General features: G+C 62.1%; 1 protein-coding gene across 2 annotated transcripts in view; it reads right to left on the bottom strand.

Moving 5' to 3' along the window:
• KNDC1 (kinase non-catalytic C-lobe domain containing 1) overlaps window positions 1–18,601 on the bottom strand; it is a 59,365-nt gene that overhangs the window by 17,762 nt on the left and 23,002 nt on the right. Inside the window, exons 7-18 of one of the 2 annotated variants that reach the window (XM_032313256.1) lie at window positions 18,395–18,509; window positions 17,616–17,687; window positions 17,463–17,524; window positions 11,523–11,681; window positions 9,559–9,660; window positions 8,978–9,071; window positions 8,365–8,527; window positions 7,675–8,288; window positions 7,221–7,365; window positions 6,057–6,154; window positions 5,218–5,612; window positions 965–994 (exon numbers count right to left, since the gene is read on the bottom strand). In XM_032313256.1, the coding sequence (XP_032169147.1) occupies window positions 965–994; window positions 5,218–5,612; window positions 6,057–6,154; window positions 7,221–7,365; window positions 7,675–8,288; window positions 8,365–8,527; window positions 8,978–9,071; window positions 9,559–9,660; window positions 11,523–11,681; window positions 17,463–17,524; window positions 17,616–17,687; window positions 18,395–18,509 (2,049 nt within the window). The remainder of the gene's footprint in view (window positions 1–964; window positions 995–5,217; window positions 5,613–6,056; window positions 6,155–7,220; window positions 7,366–7,674; window positions 8,289–8,364; window positions 8,528–8,977; window positions 9,072–9,558; window positions 9,661–11,522; window positions 11,682–17,462; window positions 17,525–17,615; window positions 17,688–18,394; window positions 18,510–18,601) is intronic. The other variant, XM_032313255.1, reaches the window with a different exon arrangement.

Raw genomic sequence — 18,601 nt, 5'->3', positions numbered from 1 at the left:
GCATGACCCTGGCTGACCTCCCTCAGAGCCTGAAGAGGGGAAGGGCGGCCCTGAGCTCTCTGTTCGTGGGTTCTCCCTCTGTGCAGCTCAGGACTGCCGCAGCGAGGGCCCTTCTGCAGCGACTCCGCATAAGGCTCTGTCCGGCACCATCGCCCCCTCACACGCGGTCCGGATGCTGATCCAGACCCCTCCCGCCAGAGAGGGCCGATCGGAGGCACCTGCTTCCTTCTGGAACAGGGCTCATGGACTCCAGGACCATTCTGACTGACTTTAAAACTAAATCTATGTGAACTAAACCCCACACAAGAGGGGGTGATGGAGAAGACACACTCGAGTGGGGCGTCCCCACGGCCATTCCTCGCAGGAGCCCAGCAAACCCGACCCCAGTGGACACGGACTGGCGAGGTCTAAGGAAAACGTTCAGGGTCATTTGCGTTGAGGTGTTTCCCCACGGCCTCACCCAACAAGCGCCTTTCCCCGTAGAATTAGGAGGAGTCAGTGTCCGTGTGCTCTGAGGAACAGCCACACAGAGCAGCCCTCGACCGACGCAGGCCCGAGAGCTGCCCGCCCCGCGGGACGGAGGGGGCCGGAGAGCCGGAACCCGTAGACAGAGAGGAAGGATGAACGGAAATCAGCACCTAAACCCTGAGAGCAAGGGGCGGGGGCCCGTGGCGTGGGCGCGCAGAGACGCAGGCACCAGCTGGCCCTCGGGGCAGGGGCGCGTCGGCGCACGCTCGGGGGCGTATACCGCACCCCCCAGCAGTCTGCCCTCCCCAGCGCCGGGGCCTGCTTCGCACTCCCTCGGTTTGGGGAGGGAAGGGACAGTGGGTCCGAGGGCGGTTCCACCTTCGGGTCAGCCCGAGGCTCACGATTTGAAGCAGAAGCAGCGGGTTCTCCAAGAGAAGCGGGAACCTGGCGGCCGCAGCCAGCCCACCACGACACAGACGAGGGCGCGGGAACTCACCTGTCTGCATTCTGGTTCCAGGAGAGATGTCTTCCCCAGGTGGGCAGGAACAAAAAGGAAAACCAGGTCACTCCGGGTCACTCCACAGTGTCCCTCAAACTGCCTCCCTCCTCCTGATGCCCCACCGGTGCCACCAGAGTGACTGTGGGACCGAGCCAGTTTCCGAGGTGGGAGGCCCAGGACACCTCGTCCCAACCACAAGGCCACGGTCTGGATTAGAGCGGTGCTGGCCGCCAGCACACTCCTGGCCTGAGCTGGTCTCTGAGCCCACCTTCAAGAACAATCTGAGTGTGGTGCAGGGGTGTCTGGTGTCGCTAGTGAGTGCGGCTCCCTGCAAAGGGCCACCACCCTGAGGAGAGCGCGGGATGCAGCAAAGGGCCCCGTCAGCCTACACCGGGCTCTCGCACACACGAGAGCCACTCTCTGTGGCACTGAACACGAGGGGCTGGAAACCGGGCTGTCTGTCCATTGCCGCCCACCCCAAAGATGTGGCTGTAGTCAGCAGGCGTGACCTGTGAAGTTAGAGGATGACCTATGACATTGGAGGACACACCTGGACCCTTAGCATGCCCCCCCACCCCCAACTGTTGGGATTAAGCTGCTGGGGAAGGCGGTGTGGACACAGCGAGCTGCCCCGGGAAGGGCCCTGTCCTCTGTGACAGGGGCGTGAGCACCCCCCCTGGCCTCCCTGTGCCCAGGTCAGCGGGGCTCTGGGTCCAGCTGAGGTCAGAGTGGCAAGCTGGTGGCGGGCCGTGTGCAGGGACTGAGGCAAAGGAAACTGTGTGGGGACCCTGCCTCGCCCCTGTCCGTTCACTGCCATTCAACTAGAACGGCATCCGCCAGCACCGGGTCAGAGAGTTACTTATTTACTCGAGGGAGAGAACACGCGCGTGGGGGAGAAGCGCAGGCAGAGAGCGTCCCAAGCAGACTCGCTGCGGAGCGCGGAGCCCGTGGCGGGGCTCGACCTGGCGACCCTGAGACGCGACCCCGGCTGGGACCAAGCGTCGGACGCTGCACCGACGGCGCCACCTACGTGTCCCGCTCTCAACTGGTTCTCAAGGTTTTATTTGGAAAAACTCCTTTGGGACAAAATATATACAACATGAAATTCCCGACGGTAACATTTCTTGTCGCGCCGCTGAGTGGCTTGAAGTACATTCACCCTGCGGGACGCCCTCCATGTCCGGCGTCCACGGCCGAGGCTCTGTCCCCACGAAGGCCCCATCCCCGCCCCCGCGTGGTCTTTGCGCACGTGGCCACCCGGGGACCCCACGAGGTTGGCGGCACACGGTGCTGGTCCCTCCGGGTCTGGCTGTCACTCAGCAGGCCTTGGGGCTCCTCCTCGTGGGCCGGGTGCTGGCCGGTCCCCCGCGAACGCACTCCCCAGCTCCGTCTCCGGCCGTCTGCTCCCATCTCGGGGCGGCCGTGGGTGCGGCGTAGGGGGCTCCCGGAGGCCTGCTCCGGCTCTCCGGGGTGGACACGCAGAGCTGGACTTGCCGGCTTACGCGGTGCGGCCACGCTTACTTTTTGGAGGCAACTCCGGAGTGGCCACGCCGGTCCCCCTTCCCACTAGCCGTGCACAGGGCTCCCGTTTCTCCGCGACGCGCCAACACGGTCTTTTCTTTCTTTTTCAGATTTTGGTGGGAGCCGTCCTACTGGGTGTGAGGGGGCGTCTCGTTGCGGTTTAGTTTTCCACAGTGACCAGTGAAGTAGGACTACTTTCGGCACTTGTGTCGGTCCTCGGGGGAGACGTCTACGCGGGTCCATCAGCCCTGGCTCGGCGGGGGCCCTGCGAGGCTGCTGCCGTGTTCCCTGGACATTCTGGACATTTCGCCTTTCTCAGAGGCGTCTGTGGGTGTTTCCGGCTGCTCTTGGCGTGCCCGTCCCCTCTGCGGGCGGCATCCTTGGACGCACCGCGTTTCGATCGAGCGCAGTTTCTCTATTTTCACTTCTGTTGCCTCTGCTTTTGGTATCGTATCCGAGAAATCGTTTCCGTGTCCAGTGCTGTGAAGAAATAATTTATAATTTATAATTTAGCTCCAACGTTCAGGTCTCTGACGGCTCAGTTAACTTCTGGAAGTGGCGCACATACAGGCCCGACGTTACCCTTTCGCAGGTCACGCCGTTTTCCCAGCGCCGCGTGTAGCGAAGTCCGTCCTCTGCCCGCTGGCTGGTCTGGCGGTTGGTCAAAACCCATCTCACGCGGGCTTGTTTCTGGCCTCTCCAATCTGTCCTGCTGGTCTGTCCGTCCGCCCTCGTGCCGGACCACACTGCGTCGGCGACGGCAGCTCTGCAGCAGGTTTGGAATCAGAAGAGTGAGTCGTCACTTCTGCTCTTCTTTTCCAGGACTGTTTGGCTCTTGGAGGTCCCTTGAGAGTCTGTGTGAATTGTAGGTGGGATTTTCTATTTCCTGAAAAACCATCATTGAGCCGTTGCTCCTTTCAGCTCCGTGGCAGTGCGGACGTGTGGATGAGGCACACTCCGAGTTAGAAGCCGGTTCAGTGTTGCTTCTCTGGCTGCTCTGACTTGGGCTGCTGGGGGCCCCTCCACTGGTTCCTCTGACCTCCAACATGCCCCCGTCATGGGTTTCTGACCATTTCCTCACTCCCAGGAGCCCTGGTCCCTTTGACTGGAGGACGGGCCTGGAGCCAGAGGCTGTCAGACCTGCAGGCCCTCGGCCAGCACAGCCAGGAAACGCACGGTGCGTGCTCCGTGACTCTCCCCCTCGGAAGCCACGGGACGGCACTCACTGTCCACGGGCCCCTCTCACAGCGGTAGCTGGTCCCACGAGGGGCCGCGGATGTGGCTTTCTGCCTCTGGTAGTCTGTTCGTTTCCCACTTGTGGGTATGGCCGTCGCAGGTGGAAAGCCTGTGCTGCTGGGACAGGAACCTCCGGCAGCCCTGGGCAAGCGACACTGTGTGCAAATCCCTGTCACAGGCAAGGAAGTGGGGGTGAGGTCCGCAGGCCCCGGAGGGCAGGTGACGAGACGGCCAGGGGCTGGGAGCCCCGGACTCTGCCGCAGTGGCACGGAGCTGCCGTGTGGTCGGACTCTGTGCTCCCTGCCCCGACGCCCTACATGAGGGCCACCCTCCGTGCCAGGGCCCCCAGGGAGGCCCCCACCAGGCCCCGAAGTCCGGCACCCGCGATGGCTCCTGCAGGGGACCACAGCACAAAGCTCAGAGGAGCAGGCTGAGGCCATAGGGCATGGCCCCACCGTCACGTGTGCAGGCCGGGGACAGGGCCCTGCTCTCCGTCCCGCGTGCAACTGAGCAGAAGCGCGACGTTCAGGCAGTAGCAGGAGAACAAGGGAGAGCCCTGGGGAAGGTCCAGATGGGGGCAGGTCAGGGCCAGGGAGACATGGTGCTCCTGCGGCTTCGCTCGGAGCCTTGGAGGCCGGAGGAAGTGCATCGCACAGGCCAAGCAGAGGTGCCGGGAGCAGAGCGCGTGAGCCGAAGGGGTCCTTCCTGCCTGCTATCCTGGAAGGTCAGGCCTTGTGTGACGAGGCCTAGGTGGGAGCTGCTGGTCACAGGGGAAGGCTGCAGCCCAGGTCCCAGGTCCACGGGCTCTAGGTCACTTGGGAGTGGGGCCTGCAGCCCTGGTCAGAGCCACTGGGTATGGGAGGCAGGTGCCCAGTGGCAGGTGCAGTGACCAGAAGTCCAGAGCTCTGTGCGCGACCCTCACCTAGGGCCTTGGCCTGGCCAACCTCAAACTTGCTGAGCGGGGAGACACGCAGACCGCCCTGGCTGGCTGGCGCAGGAGGGACGCGGCCCCCCGAGAAGCCCAGGCCAGACGCACTCCAGGCCCAGCCTGAGCCAACAGCCATGGGCAATGAGACTTCTTGTCTCAGTGCTGCTGCCTGAGGAACAGGAGGCCACCTGGGACGAGGGCCTTGGCCTGCCTGCCCCCTCCAGAGACACGGCCCGCGGCCAGCTGTGATGGCACAAGGTGACCTCCTGCACCTGTCACGGCCACCCGTGTGCCCAGCTAAGAGAGAGAAAGGCCACGTCCTACCCCTGATGTGGAGGACACACACAGACGAGCACCGCAGTGCCCGGGGAGACGCACAGGGAGAGCGCCCAGACGAGTGCCGGGGTCACGGCGGGGGGGGGGGGATTCTGTGCCCCCCCCACCCCCACCAGAGTGACTGGGAGCTCCCGCTGCTGCGACGCGGACTCCCTGCCCAGGGTGCCTCTGCGGCCACAGCACCCCCTTCCCTGGCAGCACGAGTAGCGGGCAGCCGCCCGGGACTCACCAGGCTCTGGGCGTCCGCGTCGGGGGCCCCATCTGCCTTCTGCCTCGCCAGCTCCTTCACGTAGCTGTAGACGTCGGCGCCGAAGCAGTCGGCCTCGTAGAAGGCGCTGCACCAGCCGGGGCTGCAGCTCTGGAGCTCCGCCGGGCCCGGGTGCGCGGCCAGGCCCCCCTCCTTGGGCCGGGCCAGCCGGGCCACTGCCTCGGGGCTCGGGCCCCCACCCTGCTGCCCGTGCTCTCCGGCCTCCGGCTGCTGTTCCCGCTCCCCTTTGACTGACTTCTGAGGCCGGAATCCCACCTCAAAGTTGCCCCGCGAGAGCTCGTCTGCATCCACATCGGGCATCGACGGGGACGGGCCGGGAGCTCGGCTGCCACGCGCCGTGGCCGGTGTCTCCTTCCCTGCGCAGGAGAGGAGGGTCCACTCGACACTGTGGCTCGTGTGGCAGAGTCCGTCCCTCATTGTTTACAGAGAGGCCGCTCGTGCTGAGTCGGGGACAGGAGGCCCCTCGAGACGGCCGGGTGCCCCTCTGTTGCTCTATGGGCCAGCAGGGTCCTTCGGATTCAGGGCGGTGGTCCCGCTTCCCAGGAGGGTCCCTCGGGTCCCCTCCCAAACACAGGTCATCTCGTGGGGCCGGAGTCTGGAGAGGACACCCCAGGGCTGGTGGACTGCTTGTGCGGAGATGGGCTCGACCCAGGCTGCACCAACGGGCAGAGGGGCCGAGGGGCTCCCTGGGCACAGTCCCTTTGCTCTCAGACTTCCTGGGTGTGCGTGCGGCAGAGTTGGGACAAGGGGAGCCTCTCTTTAAAGAGAGGAGTTCTTGCGTCCAGGCCCGTGTCTCTTACCTGTTCCGTGCAGCGATGGCCTCTTGCTGGACAGCGAGCAGCCACTCGGAGTGCCGGCTGCGCTGCCCTCAGGCTCTGCCCCAGCCTCCTCTGAAGCACTGTCATCAGAAGGAAGGACGTCGCAGGCCCCCCGTGGCCCCCCGCCCGCTCCCCACAGCACAGTGGCTTCCCTGCTCTGCCTTCCCGCGGGAAGCTTCAGGTGGATGAGGAGAACCCTGCTGAGGCTGAGGTGCGGGCCTGCCCGTGACCCCGTGCCGGCACCCCGGACGCACACCGTTTGACAGGGGCGTTCCCCGTCCCATGCAAGCTTCCTGAGGACAACGTGACCCCAGGCCACAGGACGGCACAGGGCTCCTCTTTCCGCAGCGGTTAAGGGGGCCTAATAACAGGCACAGGGTGTTCTGGACATTCGTTTCGGGAGGTCCCTGCACGGCCCTTCTCCCCGCCCCAAGAGCACAGTGCGGGCGGCACCCATCTGGGTGCTCTGTTGACCCGTTTGCCCGGGCAGGGAGTGCGGCAAGTGCCCCCGCAGCAACCACGGCAAATGTGAAGGGACCCTTGCCTACCCGCCTGGTGGGGCCCCTGGAGGCAGACGGGGCTGTGGGTGTGCCTGGAGCTCAGGGATGGGGTGTCACGGCACTGGGGTCCAGGCATGGTCCCAGCCCTCGGGGCCACCTCCACCCACACGGCTGTCCACAGTCCACGGCAGAGGAGCACGGGGCCCAGTCTGTGAAGGGGCGGGTCCTCCGGCATCCATCACCCCCTTTGCTACCATCAGGAGGGGGGCTGGCATGCAGTGCCCGCTGGATGGGGGGGTGGGGGCAGATGCTGTTCCCTGTGGGGCCTCCTGCCCTCTGGGCACCTGGTCGCTTGGCCTCCTCAAGCTGGTACCCGAGCAGGAATGTGCTTCCTGCCCCGTGAGCCCACAGTCCTCTCCTCTTGCCCGAAGGAGCCCGGTGCCCAGAGGGAAAGCTGGGGGCTAGGGTGGGCTTCAGGACAAGCGAGAGGGACCCGCGTGGCCGGCCAGCCAGGGGCGCTGGACTTTAGGGGACAGGAGCACGTGGGGAAAACAGCGGTGGGCCAGAGGAGGCAGAACCAGGGCCGTCCTGCCTGGCAGGGGACCCCAGGGTGGGGGAAGCCTGGGGCCTGGGGAGGGGGACTCACTTCTCGGAGGGGGACGTCCTCCCGTTCACCACTTTGAAAAGACTCTGCAGCAACTTCTCCCCCCAGTAGAGGTCACAGAACTTCTCCGATATGGCCCCGCAGAAAGTGGCATAGGTGAGGTCTTTCAAGGCGTAAATGTATTCACCTGGTTTGCAAAACGGCAGCGGCCAGTCACGATGGGGGAGCACGCCCTCCGGGTTCCTGCTCGCCGCACAGCTCGGGGAGACGCCCGGGCGGGGGGGCCGGGCTCTGAGACCCTCTTCCTGCCCGAGGCTCTGCTGCTGGACCCACGCCCGGGCGCGGCTCTGGCCCCCGAACTCTTCATGCAGACGGACGAGTGGGGGCCCCCGTTCCCCTACACACTGGCCCTCCCCCAGGGCACTGTGTCCCCCCACGGCCTCTCCCTGGTCCTGGGGCTTGTCTGGAGAACCCAGGGGGCCCTCTGCCACGATACCCATGATCAGTGCTTCTAGTCCGTTGTCCAAGTAGCCGTCGAAGGCAAACTCCTCCTGGATGAGGCGTGTGGCCTCCTGCAGCGACGGGCAGGCCGTCCTCTTCGGGAGGGGCGAGGCGTCCACACTGGGCACACCGAGCTTGCGGTCTGCTGGCAGGGGCCGCTCGGGGTGACTGTCTGTGGCCTGGTCATCCTGCTCTGGGACAGAGGTGCCTTTGGGGCTGTCTGGACTCGCCTTGGCCAGGGACGGGTCCCATGGAGCCGAGGACCGACCCTCAGGCTCCTGGCCTGGGCCCTTAGTGGCCTTGCTCCTGGGTGGCTTGGCTGGGTGACTCGGGTCACGGCGGGTCACACTGGACCCCTCCTCCGTGGGGAGCGCCTGTGCCTTCAGGAGTCGGACATCAGCAGAAGACTCGGGCATCACTGGTGACGCCCCGTCTGGGCCCGGGGCTGGGACGCAGGGGATCCCCTGGGCCTTGTCTCTCGGCGTGGACTCTCTGAGAGGCTCCGGGGCCGCTCCCTGGGGTCCAGCACCAGGTGCCGGCTGGTCAGGCACCTTCCAGCTGGCAGCTCCAGGGGCCTCGGGAGCCTGCCGGCCGCCGTCCTCCCTGTCCCTGAGAGCACAGAGAGAAGGAGAGAGCACTCGGGGCGGGCGCAGGGACCCCACCGGCCCCAGGGTCGGGTGCTCACCTGGCGTCCTCTGCATCTGGGGCCGGCACGATGGGCCTGAAGTGTGTGGCTGCGGCGGTGAAGGCGGCCGGCAGCAATGTGGCCCCTTCAGTGCCGGGGGGCTGCGTGGGCACAGGCCCCTGCACGGCCACCAGCCTAGGGTCGCGGCTGACCCCAACAAAGCCTGGGGACAAACCCTGCCTGAGAGCGGGCAGTGCAGACGCCCCAAAGCTGTGGCGGTTCCTCCCCACCCCATGGCGACCTCCAGGGTCAAGGGTGAAGGAGCCGGGGGAGGGGCCGGGTGGTGGAGGGCGGGGGCCACAGACAGGACGAGGGGTCTCCCTCCTGCTGCAGGCTGGGGTCACCACCCAGCCCGGACAGGAAGCGGTCGGCAGGGTGTGTGCGTGGACTGGGGAGAGAGTGAGGGATGCCCGGCCGCACGGCCTGCTCCGGGGGCTGGCGACGCGGCAGAACAACTGGGCCGTGGAGACAGAGGGTGTGAGTAAACGGCGTGACTGCCGTGATGCTCTGGGGCCCAGGGGTGCCTGCCTGTGGGTGTCCTCTCAGGGCTGGGGTCAGCTGCGGGGGCGGCCGTGGCATCGGGGGCAGGCGAGGTTGGGCCCTGGTGACCCACCTGAGCTGGGCCCAGAGGCGGGAGTCGTGCTGGGGCTCAGCTCGCCCACGGAGAGCGCGTTCTGGAGGCCGATGGTCTCTTCCTCCTGGTCAGCCTGAGGCAGAAGGCCACGGATGGTCCCAGTCAAGGTGACGGCAGGGCCCGCAGGTGCGGACTAGACGCTGGGTGCTCTCTGACCCTTCAGTGGGGCCCACAGCCCACACTGACTCCCACTGCTGGGCTCTGGGGATACCGTTTCGCAGTTCCACAAGGTTTCGGTCGGTTTCTAGGGCCTGGGAAGACTTGGGCGCCGACGGGGACCCCGGGCTTCTCAGGGTGGCCTCTCTGCCCTCCAAGGGCCCCGCCCGGTCAGCTCAGGAGGCTGCAGGCACGTTGACCAAGCGTGCCGGCCACCTGAGGGTCGTCCTGCAGGACACGCCCCCCGCCCCCGACGGCCGCAGAGAGGGCAGGGCATGGGGCCGCCACAGGAGCCGCCCTGAGAGCGGAGGAGAAGCTACCACCTCAGCTCCCTCCACAGGGACAGCAAACAGCAAAATGCAAGGACTTTCATCTCCCCGGGGCGCAGACTGAGGGGTCTTCACCTGCTCTGGAAGTCCCCGTCCAGCCTTGCGGGTGGACGCCCTCAGGTGGGCTAGAATCCTCCTGCTGTCCATGCCTCGCTGACGGAGGTAGGTGCCGCATGTCTGTAGGAGGGATGAGCCCGTGAACAGGCGCTCTGAGACGCCGCAGGCCGGGTGGCGGCCCCATGTCCCTCCAAGCGCAGAGGGGCCTTCAGAGAGCGCACGGCGGCCTGCGGGCTTCCTGTACAGGGGGACTCCACGGGGGCCCCCTTGGGGAGAGCTGAGCAGGCCCAGCCTCGGGCAGCCTGGGGGGAAATCCAGCAGCCCCGTGTGGAAGGAATAAAGACCCAACAGAAATGGCCACAGCCCTTCCTGGGACTGCTGCCCCACTGACAGCCATCCGCAGGGAGGGGTGAGGGGCGAGGGGCAGGCTCCGGGAGAGGGGCTACCCCAGTGCTGGACACGAGGGGCACGAGGGAACATGACCTTTTCCAGCCGGCCCCTCTAGAGTGCTGAGGAAGGGAGACGTTAAGACCCATAGCGAGTCAGCTCCCACATGCAGACAGGACAGCAACCCCCCACTGCAACCCAGACAAGCCCAAGTCCTCTGTGACCTTGACGACAGGCCAGTGGGGCCTGCAGGGTGACTGTGGGTGTGGCCCCAGAGCCTGTGTCTGGGCGGAAGCAGGTTTGAGGCCCACCCTTGGTGCACGTGGGCCCTGGACGGCTCTGGGGTGAGGGCTGGTCCCGGAGCATGGAGCTGACCCCTGGGAACTGAGTCTCTGCCAGCTCAGACCTTCTGGTATTTGGGGACAGAATGTCACTGCTGAGAATCTGTATTTTTCATTTGGGTTATGGACGGTCCTGAACGTGAAGACAAAGATTCTTTCCTTAAGCTGCCATTTAAGCCTCCCCCGCCGCCCGCCCCATATCATTTCCTAACCGCTGGCAAGAACCACAGAAAACTCGGCAGAGAACGTCCCCACCCAGGCTCTGCACGGAGGCTGCCCAGCCTAGCACGGCTTGGGGGGCCCAGAGCCCCCAGGGTTCCTGTCTGGAAAAGCTCAGTTTGCTCTGCCAGCGCTGGACAGAGGCTGTGACCTAACCCCCCAGAGCGTTTATTGCCAAAGGTCCCGACTGCGAACTCTTCCCCGTCCCAGAGGCGCCTGTGTCCCTCACAGCCCAGGACCTGAACCTGATGCTCAGAACGTCGATCCTCAGGAAGGCTGGGCCCGGCTCCCAGGTCTGGGGATGGCGGACACGGCTGCTGCCACCCCCAGCCCCTCATCCTCCCTGAACACGCCTGGCTGCCTCCGTGCAGATCTGGAGTGGAGTGAAGCTCCTTCCCTGCCGTCCATCTGTCCGTCCATCCATCCGTCCATCCACCTGTAGCTACTGAGTGAACTGTCCCAGCACTGTAGCTGACGTCTGCTGGCTTCTCCGTGGCACGAGACCTCATCCTTCCTTGGCCGGGCAGGCCAGAGAGGCCCAGAGCGTCAGGGGCAGAGAAGGCCACAGGGGCTTCTCCCCCCGGGGGTGGCCTTCCGGTGGCCTCTTGGTCATGGAAACACTCACGGGACCCCCCTGTACTTGTCCAGCTCTTGGCAGATGGGGCAGTCTTGGAAGGGTGAAGGAAGGAGAGGCTGAGAGGACCCTCAGGGGACACGAGGGAAGTGGGGTGGCCGGGGGGCTCTGCTCCCTGCTGGCAGAGGGACACGGGTCAGGCTGGTCCCAGGACACCCCCTGCCCACTCCGGCCGGGCGAACACACTGGAGGCAACTGGCTGGTCTGGGAGGGGCTTGCCAGGGTCACGGGCAGCAGACACTGTCCACCACCTGTCCACCACCTGTCCACCACCTGTCCACAAATGAAGCCCGTGGCCCGCCCTGTCCAATGCCCACTTTTCCTGAAAACAGGAACCTGGCTGCTTGGTCATCACCCGAGCCCTGGACGGTGAGTGGGGGTCCCAGCTACAGTGTGCTTACCTTGATGGCCTCTGCCGTGTGTGGCCGCTCCTGGGCACTGCGCCTGGCCATGTCCAAGAGGAAGGTCTTCAGCCTGCGTGGCAGGGCCAGCTTGTGGTTTTGGGGGACGCTGAACTTGGCCGCCGTCCACAGGACCGCAGCTACGGCGTACACGGAGGCCTGGGTAGAGAAAAGCCCAGCCCTGCTCAGTGGCCCCTCCTTCTTCTGTGCTCCCCAGGGGTGCACGAGCGGGACAGCAGCCCTGGGAGACCCTCCCCCTGTGCACCTGCTTGGAGCCTGGAGGCCCTGGCAAGACCCCGAGTCAGATCCCACAGGGGCCTGACCTGGGGACCTGCATGTTTACCAAACACCCGCGGGTCTTCACACTGACATGTGAGGCCTTGATGGGACCTGACCGCTCTCACGGTCCTCAGGCAGGTGGGGGTCGCAGCTCGGGGGTCTGAGGCTGGGGTCCCCCGAACCTGTGGGGTGTTGCTCAGTGGTAGACCGCAGGCTCTGAACAAGACCGGCCGCCTCTACGCCTCCCAGCCGTCCACGTCCGGGGGAAGGATGGGCACACAGCTCCAGAGTTAAAGGAAGGTGTCACCCCCCCAGGAGAGACCGGGGAGCGTCTCGGATTCTTCTCAGCTCTTGGATCCGAAATCCGCCTGCGACAGACAGGCGGATGCTGTTGTGCCCAGAAGTTACTGCCACACGCTGGCCGGTGTCATTGAACTCCACGGCCCGATGGAGGCGCAGCGCGGAGGGCCCGGTGAGCGGGGCAGCGGGAGGCTCGGCTCCGTGGACTCAGCACACCTGTGCGTTCCGTCACACCGCGAACACTTCCTCTGTCACTTTGTCAGGTTGGCACAGTGGACAGAACTGCAAGCCGGCAATGGTGGCCACGCACACCCGTCTCTGCGACTGGACGCTCCGCCGGCTGTCGCCGGGCAGCCAGGGTGGTGTGGGCGCCCGGGGTGGGGGCCTCCCACGGCCAGGAGCTCCCTGTGCAGGGAAGTCCCACGAGAGGGAATTATCGGCTCTAGATGGTTACTGACCTTCTGAGAACATTCAACCCTTTATTTTGAGGTCATTATAGATTCACGTACTGTTGTAAGCAGTGAGACAGAGGTCCGTGTGTCCTGGGCCCAGGTCCCCACAGAGGTGACATCTTGCCAAACCGCAGGGCAGCGGCCCCGCCCGGGTGACGGGCGGACACCACCACGATCCAGAGCATCCGGTCGTCAGGAGGGGTCCGGGGGCCCCAACACGTGTTCTCTGTCTCTGGCAACCACGGACCTGTTGTCCGTTTCTAGGGTCGTGCCGTTTCTCATACATGGAACTATGCGGTCTGGGACCTTCGGGGTTGGCGTCTTGCTGTCGGCATAACCCAGTGGAGACGCACCCAGGTCACCGCCGGTCAACGCTTCGCTCCTTTTACTGCTCAGCGGCGTTCCGCGGTGCGAACGGACCCCGCGTGCTTAACCACTCACGCATCTGGGCTGTGTCCCATTTGGGGTTCTGAACACGGTTCCCCTGGGACGGGTGCCTGGGGATGTGGCTCCTGGGCTTTAAGGCAGGTACGTGTTTACTTTCTGACGAAGCTGCCAGAAGGGCCGCGTCCTTTCCCATGCTCAGCAGCGGTGCCCGGGGGCTCCTGTTCCGCATCCTCGCCGGCCTCTGGTGTGGGCAGCATTTGGGGTGCCAGCCGCGTTCATGGACGCGGAGTGCTGTCTCCTTGTTTTAGTGGGCGATTCCTGAGTGCCCCATGCCATCGGGCAGCTTTCATGCTCGTTTGCCGTATGACGTCGTTGGCGAGGGGCTCTGCAGGCCTTTTGCCCACTTTTAAACTGGATTGGTTTTTAAATTGATTTGGTGGGACGCCTGAGTGGCTCAGTGGGTTGAGGCTCTGCCTTTGGCTTGGGTCATGATTTCAGGGTCCTGGGATCGAGCCCACCATCGGGGGGGGGGTCTCTGCTCAGCGGGGAGCCTGCTTCCCCCTCTCTCTCTGCCTGCCTCTCTGCCTGCTTGTGATCTTTGTCATATAAATACATAAAATATTTGACAGACAGAGGTCACAAGTAGGCAGAGAGGCAGGCAGAGAGAGAAGGGGAAGCAGGCTCCCCGCTGAGCAGAGAGCCCGATGCGGGACTCGATCCCAGGACCCTGAGATCACGACCCAAGCCGAAGGCAGCGGCTTAACCCACTGAGCCACCCAGGCGCCCAATTTGGGTTTTTTTTTTTTTTTTTTTTTTTTTTTTTTACTGCTGACTTTTAAGAGATCTTTGTATGTTCGGGATATAGATGCTTTATCAGATGTGTGTTTTCCTAGTATTTGCTGCCAGTCTGCACCAGTCGCTTCACTCTAAGTCTGAGGTTGTCACGGAGGCGTACATCGACTTTCTCTTTCACTGAACGTGCTTCTGTGTTGTGCCCAGAAGTTACTGCCAGATCCCTCCCAGGGGTCCCCTACTGACATGCACAGGATTTGTCTTCTCCAGCCTACTGGCTCGACGCTCTACACGAAGGCCTTCCCGTGGCTGAGTCATCCTCCACACGCGGGATGAGCCCCACGTGGTCAGTTTCTGATTTTGATGAAGTTCATCTTGCCCACTTTTCCTTTTGTGGAAAAGTCTATGGACACGGCTTTTGGTGTCACGTCTAAGAACTCTTTGCCTAAGATTTTGTTTGATTTCTTTCATTAGGATTTTGTAGTTCTCAGCACATTCAGTCCGGTGTGTGCTTGGTTAGATCTGAATGTAAGTACTTCCTTTTTTTGAGTCATGGTCACTTACCTTAAGTTTACGTTTTATAGTTTAATTCAATTCAAATTAATATTTATTTAAAATTTTTTTTCTTCAGCTAAGACAACCGAAGAGACGATCTATCGTACACGTCCCACTTGGCCACAGCTGAGAACAGACTTAGTCCCGAAAGTCACAGGTCCGGGGCAAAGGACCAAAAGGGACAGGTTTGGTCTGAACGAGGCTGGTCTCTCAAAAGTGGTCGTTGAGATCGGACGGCGAGGGAGGTTTTAGATCTCCTGAAACAGATTCTAGAAAGTAGGTGTGTGTCCAACAGTCTGCACCAGCGTCCCCGGCCTCCGGCTTTCCCAGTGTCTGCTCCTGCGGCTTCACGGGGGCGTCCGCGGGCGCGTTTCGTGGTCCTCCGCCTCGCTGTCTTCCTTTTCCGCTCAGCCTGTGCCATCGCCCCTTCCTCCACCGCGTGGAGGCTTCCGAGACGGTGCTGACGCGGAGAGAGCGCGCTGTGTTTTCTGGGGGGAGGGGACTGTATTTTAAATTTGGTGTCTGTATGTTCATTGCTAACATGCAGAAATACAATGGATTTTTGAGCGTTTATCTTACATCCTGTGACCTTCAGAACTCACTCCTTAATCCCATGGGCTTCCTTGGAATTTTCTACAAAGACAGTTTGTCATGTGCAAATGGTGTTATTTCTTCTTGGTCTTCATGCTGTTTTCGCATTACTGCAGTGGCTCGAGCTTCAGCGCTATGCTGGGTACAAGTAGTGACCATGCACGTCCCTGCATTGGTCCCAGTCTTGGGGGAAAGCATTTAGTCTTTTCCCATTTGGTATGATGTTAGCTACAGGGTGTGCGTGTGTGTGTGTGGTTGTAGACACTCTTTATTACGTTGAGCAACTTTCTTCTGTTTGTATTTTTCTGAAACAGTTTTTTATTATGAACGGGTGTTGAATTTTGCCAAATGGTTTTTCTGTATCAATACGTGTGATTATGGGGTCTTTCTTTTTTACCTGGTTAATATGTTGGACTGATTGATTTTCAAATGCTAAACCAGCCAGGTATCCCTAGAATAACTTCCTGTGTCATGGTGCATAATTTTTATATATAGTTGAATTCTATTTGCATATTTTGGTAAGGACTTTTGTGTTGATATTTGTGAGGGATGTTGGTGTATGTAAGCCTCCATCTATCCGTATACATTGACAGGAAATATACTGGCTTAAAAAAACAGACAGGGAAGTGTTCTCTGTCTTCTGGACAAGATGGTGTAGAAGTGATATTAATTTTTCTTTAAACGTTGAGTAGAATTCTCCAGCGAAATTCTGGACCAAGAGATTTACTTTTGTTAAAATTACAAATTCTATTTCCTCAACAGTCAGGGCTATTCAAAGATCTGTTTCGTATTGGGTGAGTTGTGGTAGTTTATGTTTCCCGAAGAATTGGTCCATTTCACCAAAGTTGTCAGATTCATGTGTGTAGAGTTGTCTGCAGCCCGCCATTATTCTTTCGATGTCTGAACGGTTTGTGGGCATCCCCTGTGTCATTCCTGGCAACGGTGATTCGTGTCTTTTTCTCCTTCCTCTTCTTTTCTTCTCCCCCCCCCTTTTTTTTTTTTGGCTTTGTCCGTTTTGCTGGAAGTTTCAAACTTTTATTGGTCTTTTCTAAGAACCAGCTCTTCACTGGTTTCCTCTGCTGTTCCCCGTTTTTGTTGATTTCGGCTCTAGTCTTCATGGCTTCTGTCCTTCTGCTTTGGGTCTATGTTGCTCTTCGTTCTGTAGGTCCCTGAGGGGGTAGCTTAGACTATGGACTTGAACTTTTACCTCTTTTCTCACGCATGTGCCTCAGTGCTACGAATTTCCCTCTTAGCCCCGCTATGGCTGTGTCCCACAGCGTCAATGCTGGCATCTGTTGATCTTTTCATTCGGTTTGAAGTCTCCCTGGTTCTTGGTATGGGAAGTGGTTTTTTTGGAAACCTGGACATTTTCATGTTGTGACCTTCTACCTGGCTTTCTCTGACAGCACTGTTGGAAAGTGGGCACCGTCTCATTACTGCCAGGTGGTGGCAGAGCTCAGGGTCCGGACACCTGAGCCGAGGGCTCCTCCTCACTGCCGCATGGGGGGCGGGAGACCAGATCTCCACGGAGCCTCGAGGGATGCGCCTCTGGCTGGGAGCGGCAAGAGTGCCTCCTTCCTGCTCCTCACCTGCCTCCTTTCCCAGCACGAGGCAGGGCTGGCCTCGCTGCTGCTGGTGACGGTCAGAGTGCCGGCTCTCCACAAGGCTTCCTCTCACAACACCTGGCTGGGCGGGGCGTTTGCTTCTGCCAGGGATGGGGGATGTGACCCCATGGCGACCACACGTTCTCCACTGGCTTCAGGGCAGGGGCCATTACAGGCCGGTGGGGACCCTTGGCCTTCCCTGGCACCACCTGGTTGGGGTCTTTGCCGGCATGCGCGGGTCCACCCCTTCCCTAGCCACGGCCTCGGGCTTGAGAGTGTGGCTTCTGTCCCCATGTGTGGGGCAGAGAGAGGGAGCAGGGCCCTCACCACTGTGCCTCCCTCGGGCCTGGGGCCCCACCAGGCTGCCTTTTTCTCTCTGCCCTTCAGACTTGCCATTCTTGTTTCAGGGACGGGTTTCTAGACGCACACTGGGCGGGGCGGGAGGTGGGATTCCACCAGCGTTTCAAATATAATTTACCTAACTTTTAGTTTGTACAATTTGATTTTTTATTATTATTTTTTAAAGTAAGCTCTATGCCCAGTGTGGGGCTTGAACTCATGACCCTGAGATCAAGAGTTGCACGCTGCACTGACTGAGGTAGCTAGGTGACCCCAAGTTCGCAGTTTAATTTTGGATAATGGGTCTGTGTAGCAAGTGCCTTGTGAACACTGCTGACCGTTCAGCCCTTGGCTCTCTCAACCAGCACGTTTGGCCCGAACGGTCCCTGCCCAAGTCCCACCCTTCTTGGGGTGACGCTCCCAGAGCCATGCGCCTGTCATCCCTGGGGAGGCACTGGCTAGGTGGAGGCCACCCTGGCCAGGAGGGCCAGGCTCTGGAGGTGACCGCTGCACTGCGGGAGGGCCCTGCCTCTCCTGGGCCCTGCGCTGGGCTCACGCCTCCTCCCCCACCCCCGGCTCTGGGCAGAAGGGGGTACCATGGGTGCTGTGGGTGTAGGGAGGGACAGGGGGTGCCCGCTTGCCTTCTCAGTCACCAGTTCTTGCTCTGCAACCTCAGGAGCCAGAAAGAACGAGTCGTAAGTGCCTAAGAGAGAAAAGCCCCAGTTCTGAGTTCTCTTTCCAGGCTCGGGTGTCCGCGGCAGAGCACAGCTCCTGAGGGCGACCCCGGTACACACCGTTGGCGGGGGGTGGGCTGAAGAGCACGGCCCCGTCCTCGGCCACCAGCACGGAGTCCAGGCACAGGCAGGCTGCAAGAGATGGTGAGGGTCAGGGTGGCTCACGTGGGAACGCTGCTCTCCCAGGAACCCCGCAGAGGCAGGCCGGGGGGGGGGCAGCCTCCCTCTGCGCCGCCCCCCACCCCAGGGAGCCCAGGGGCCGGGGCAGTGCACCAGCCTGGTGGACGGGGCACGGGGGTCCTCTGCAACACCCCTCCTGCCACCGGAGCTGCCTCAGGGCCGCTCCTCGCACATCAAGCTGGAAATGGAGAGGAAGGAAGAAGTCGGGGCATGGAGGGTCCCAGCCCAGCCCCGAGTGCTGCCCCTCTGAGGGGTCCCAGAGGAGGCTGCGCCCCAAAGGGCCTATGGCTCGTGGGCCTGTCACACTGTCCAGCAGGCTGCAAACCAGGGCAGTGTCTGAAATCCCCCCTCCCCCGGCCACTTCTGCCTCCTTGGGGACAATGGCGTCTGCTGAGGGGCTGTGGGCCACCCATACAACTCCCACTCTACAGCAGGGTCATCGGCCTCAAGGCCCACCTTCCATGCACTTGCCCCCTGCGGCCCCCAGACCCTTTTGGTCCTAAGACCAGAGCCTACACCTCCAGGACCCTGTGGGCTCACAGCCACCTGGCCCCAGGCTGTCCCCGGGGCCCACATGTGCCTGACAGAGGCCATGTGATGCCCTGGGACGCACGGGTCGGGGGGCAGGCTGAGCGCGGACCCGCAGGACAAACCAGCACCTGGGTGCTCCTGGTGAGCGCGCAGAGCAGTGAGACACGCGTGCGACAGAGCCCAGAGCTCGCACTCCTTGAAGGGCCGGCCCAGCTGGCGCAGGAGCTGCCGCAGGGAGATGACCTGGGGAGGGAGAAGTCGCACCTAGCAGGCGTGGTCCCGGGCCCGTGGGCAAGTGGCAGGGCGGGAACCACTTTGAATAAGGGTGGGGTGGG

Source organism: Mustela erminea, chromosome 14, assembly GCF_009829155.1.
Source record: "Mustela erminea isolate mMusErm1 chromosome 14, mMusErm1.Pri, whole genome shotgun sequence".
Lineage (NCBI taxonomy): Eukaryota > Metazoa > Chordata > Mammalia > Carnivora > Mustelidae > Mustela > Mustela erminea.
Note: the sequence above shows the minus strand (reverse complement) of the source record. Positions and strands in the feature narration are given on the sequence as shown.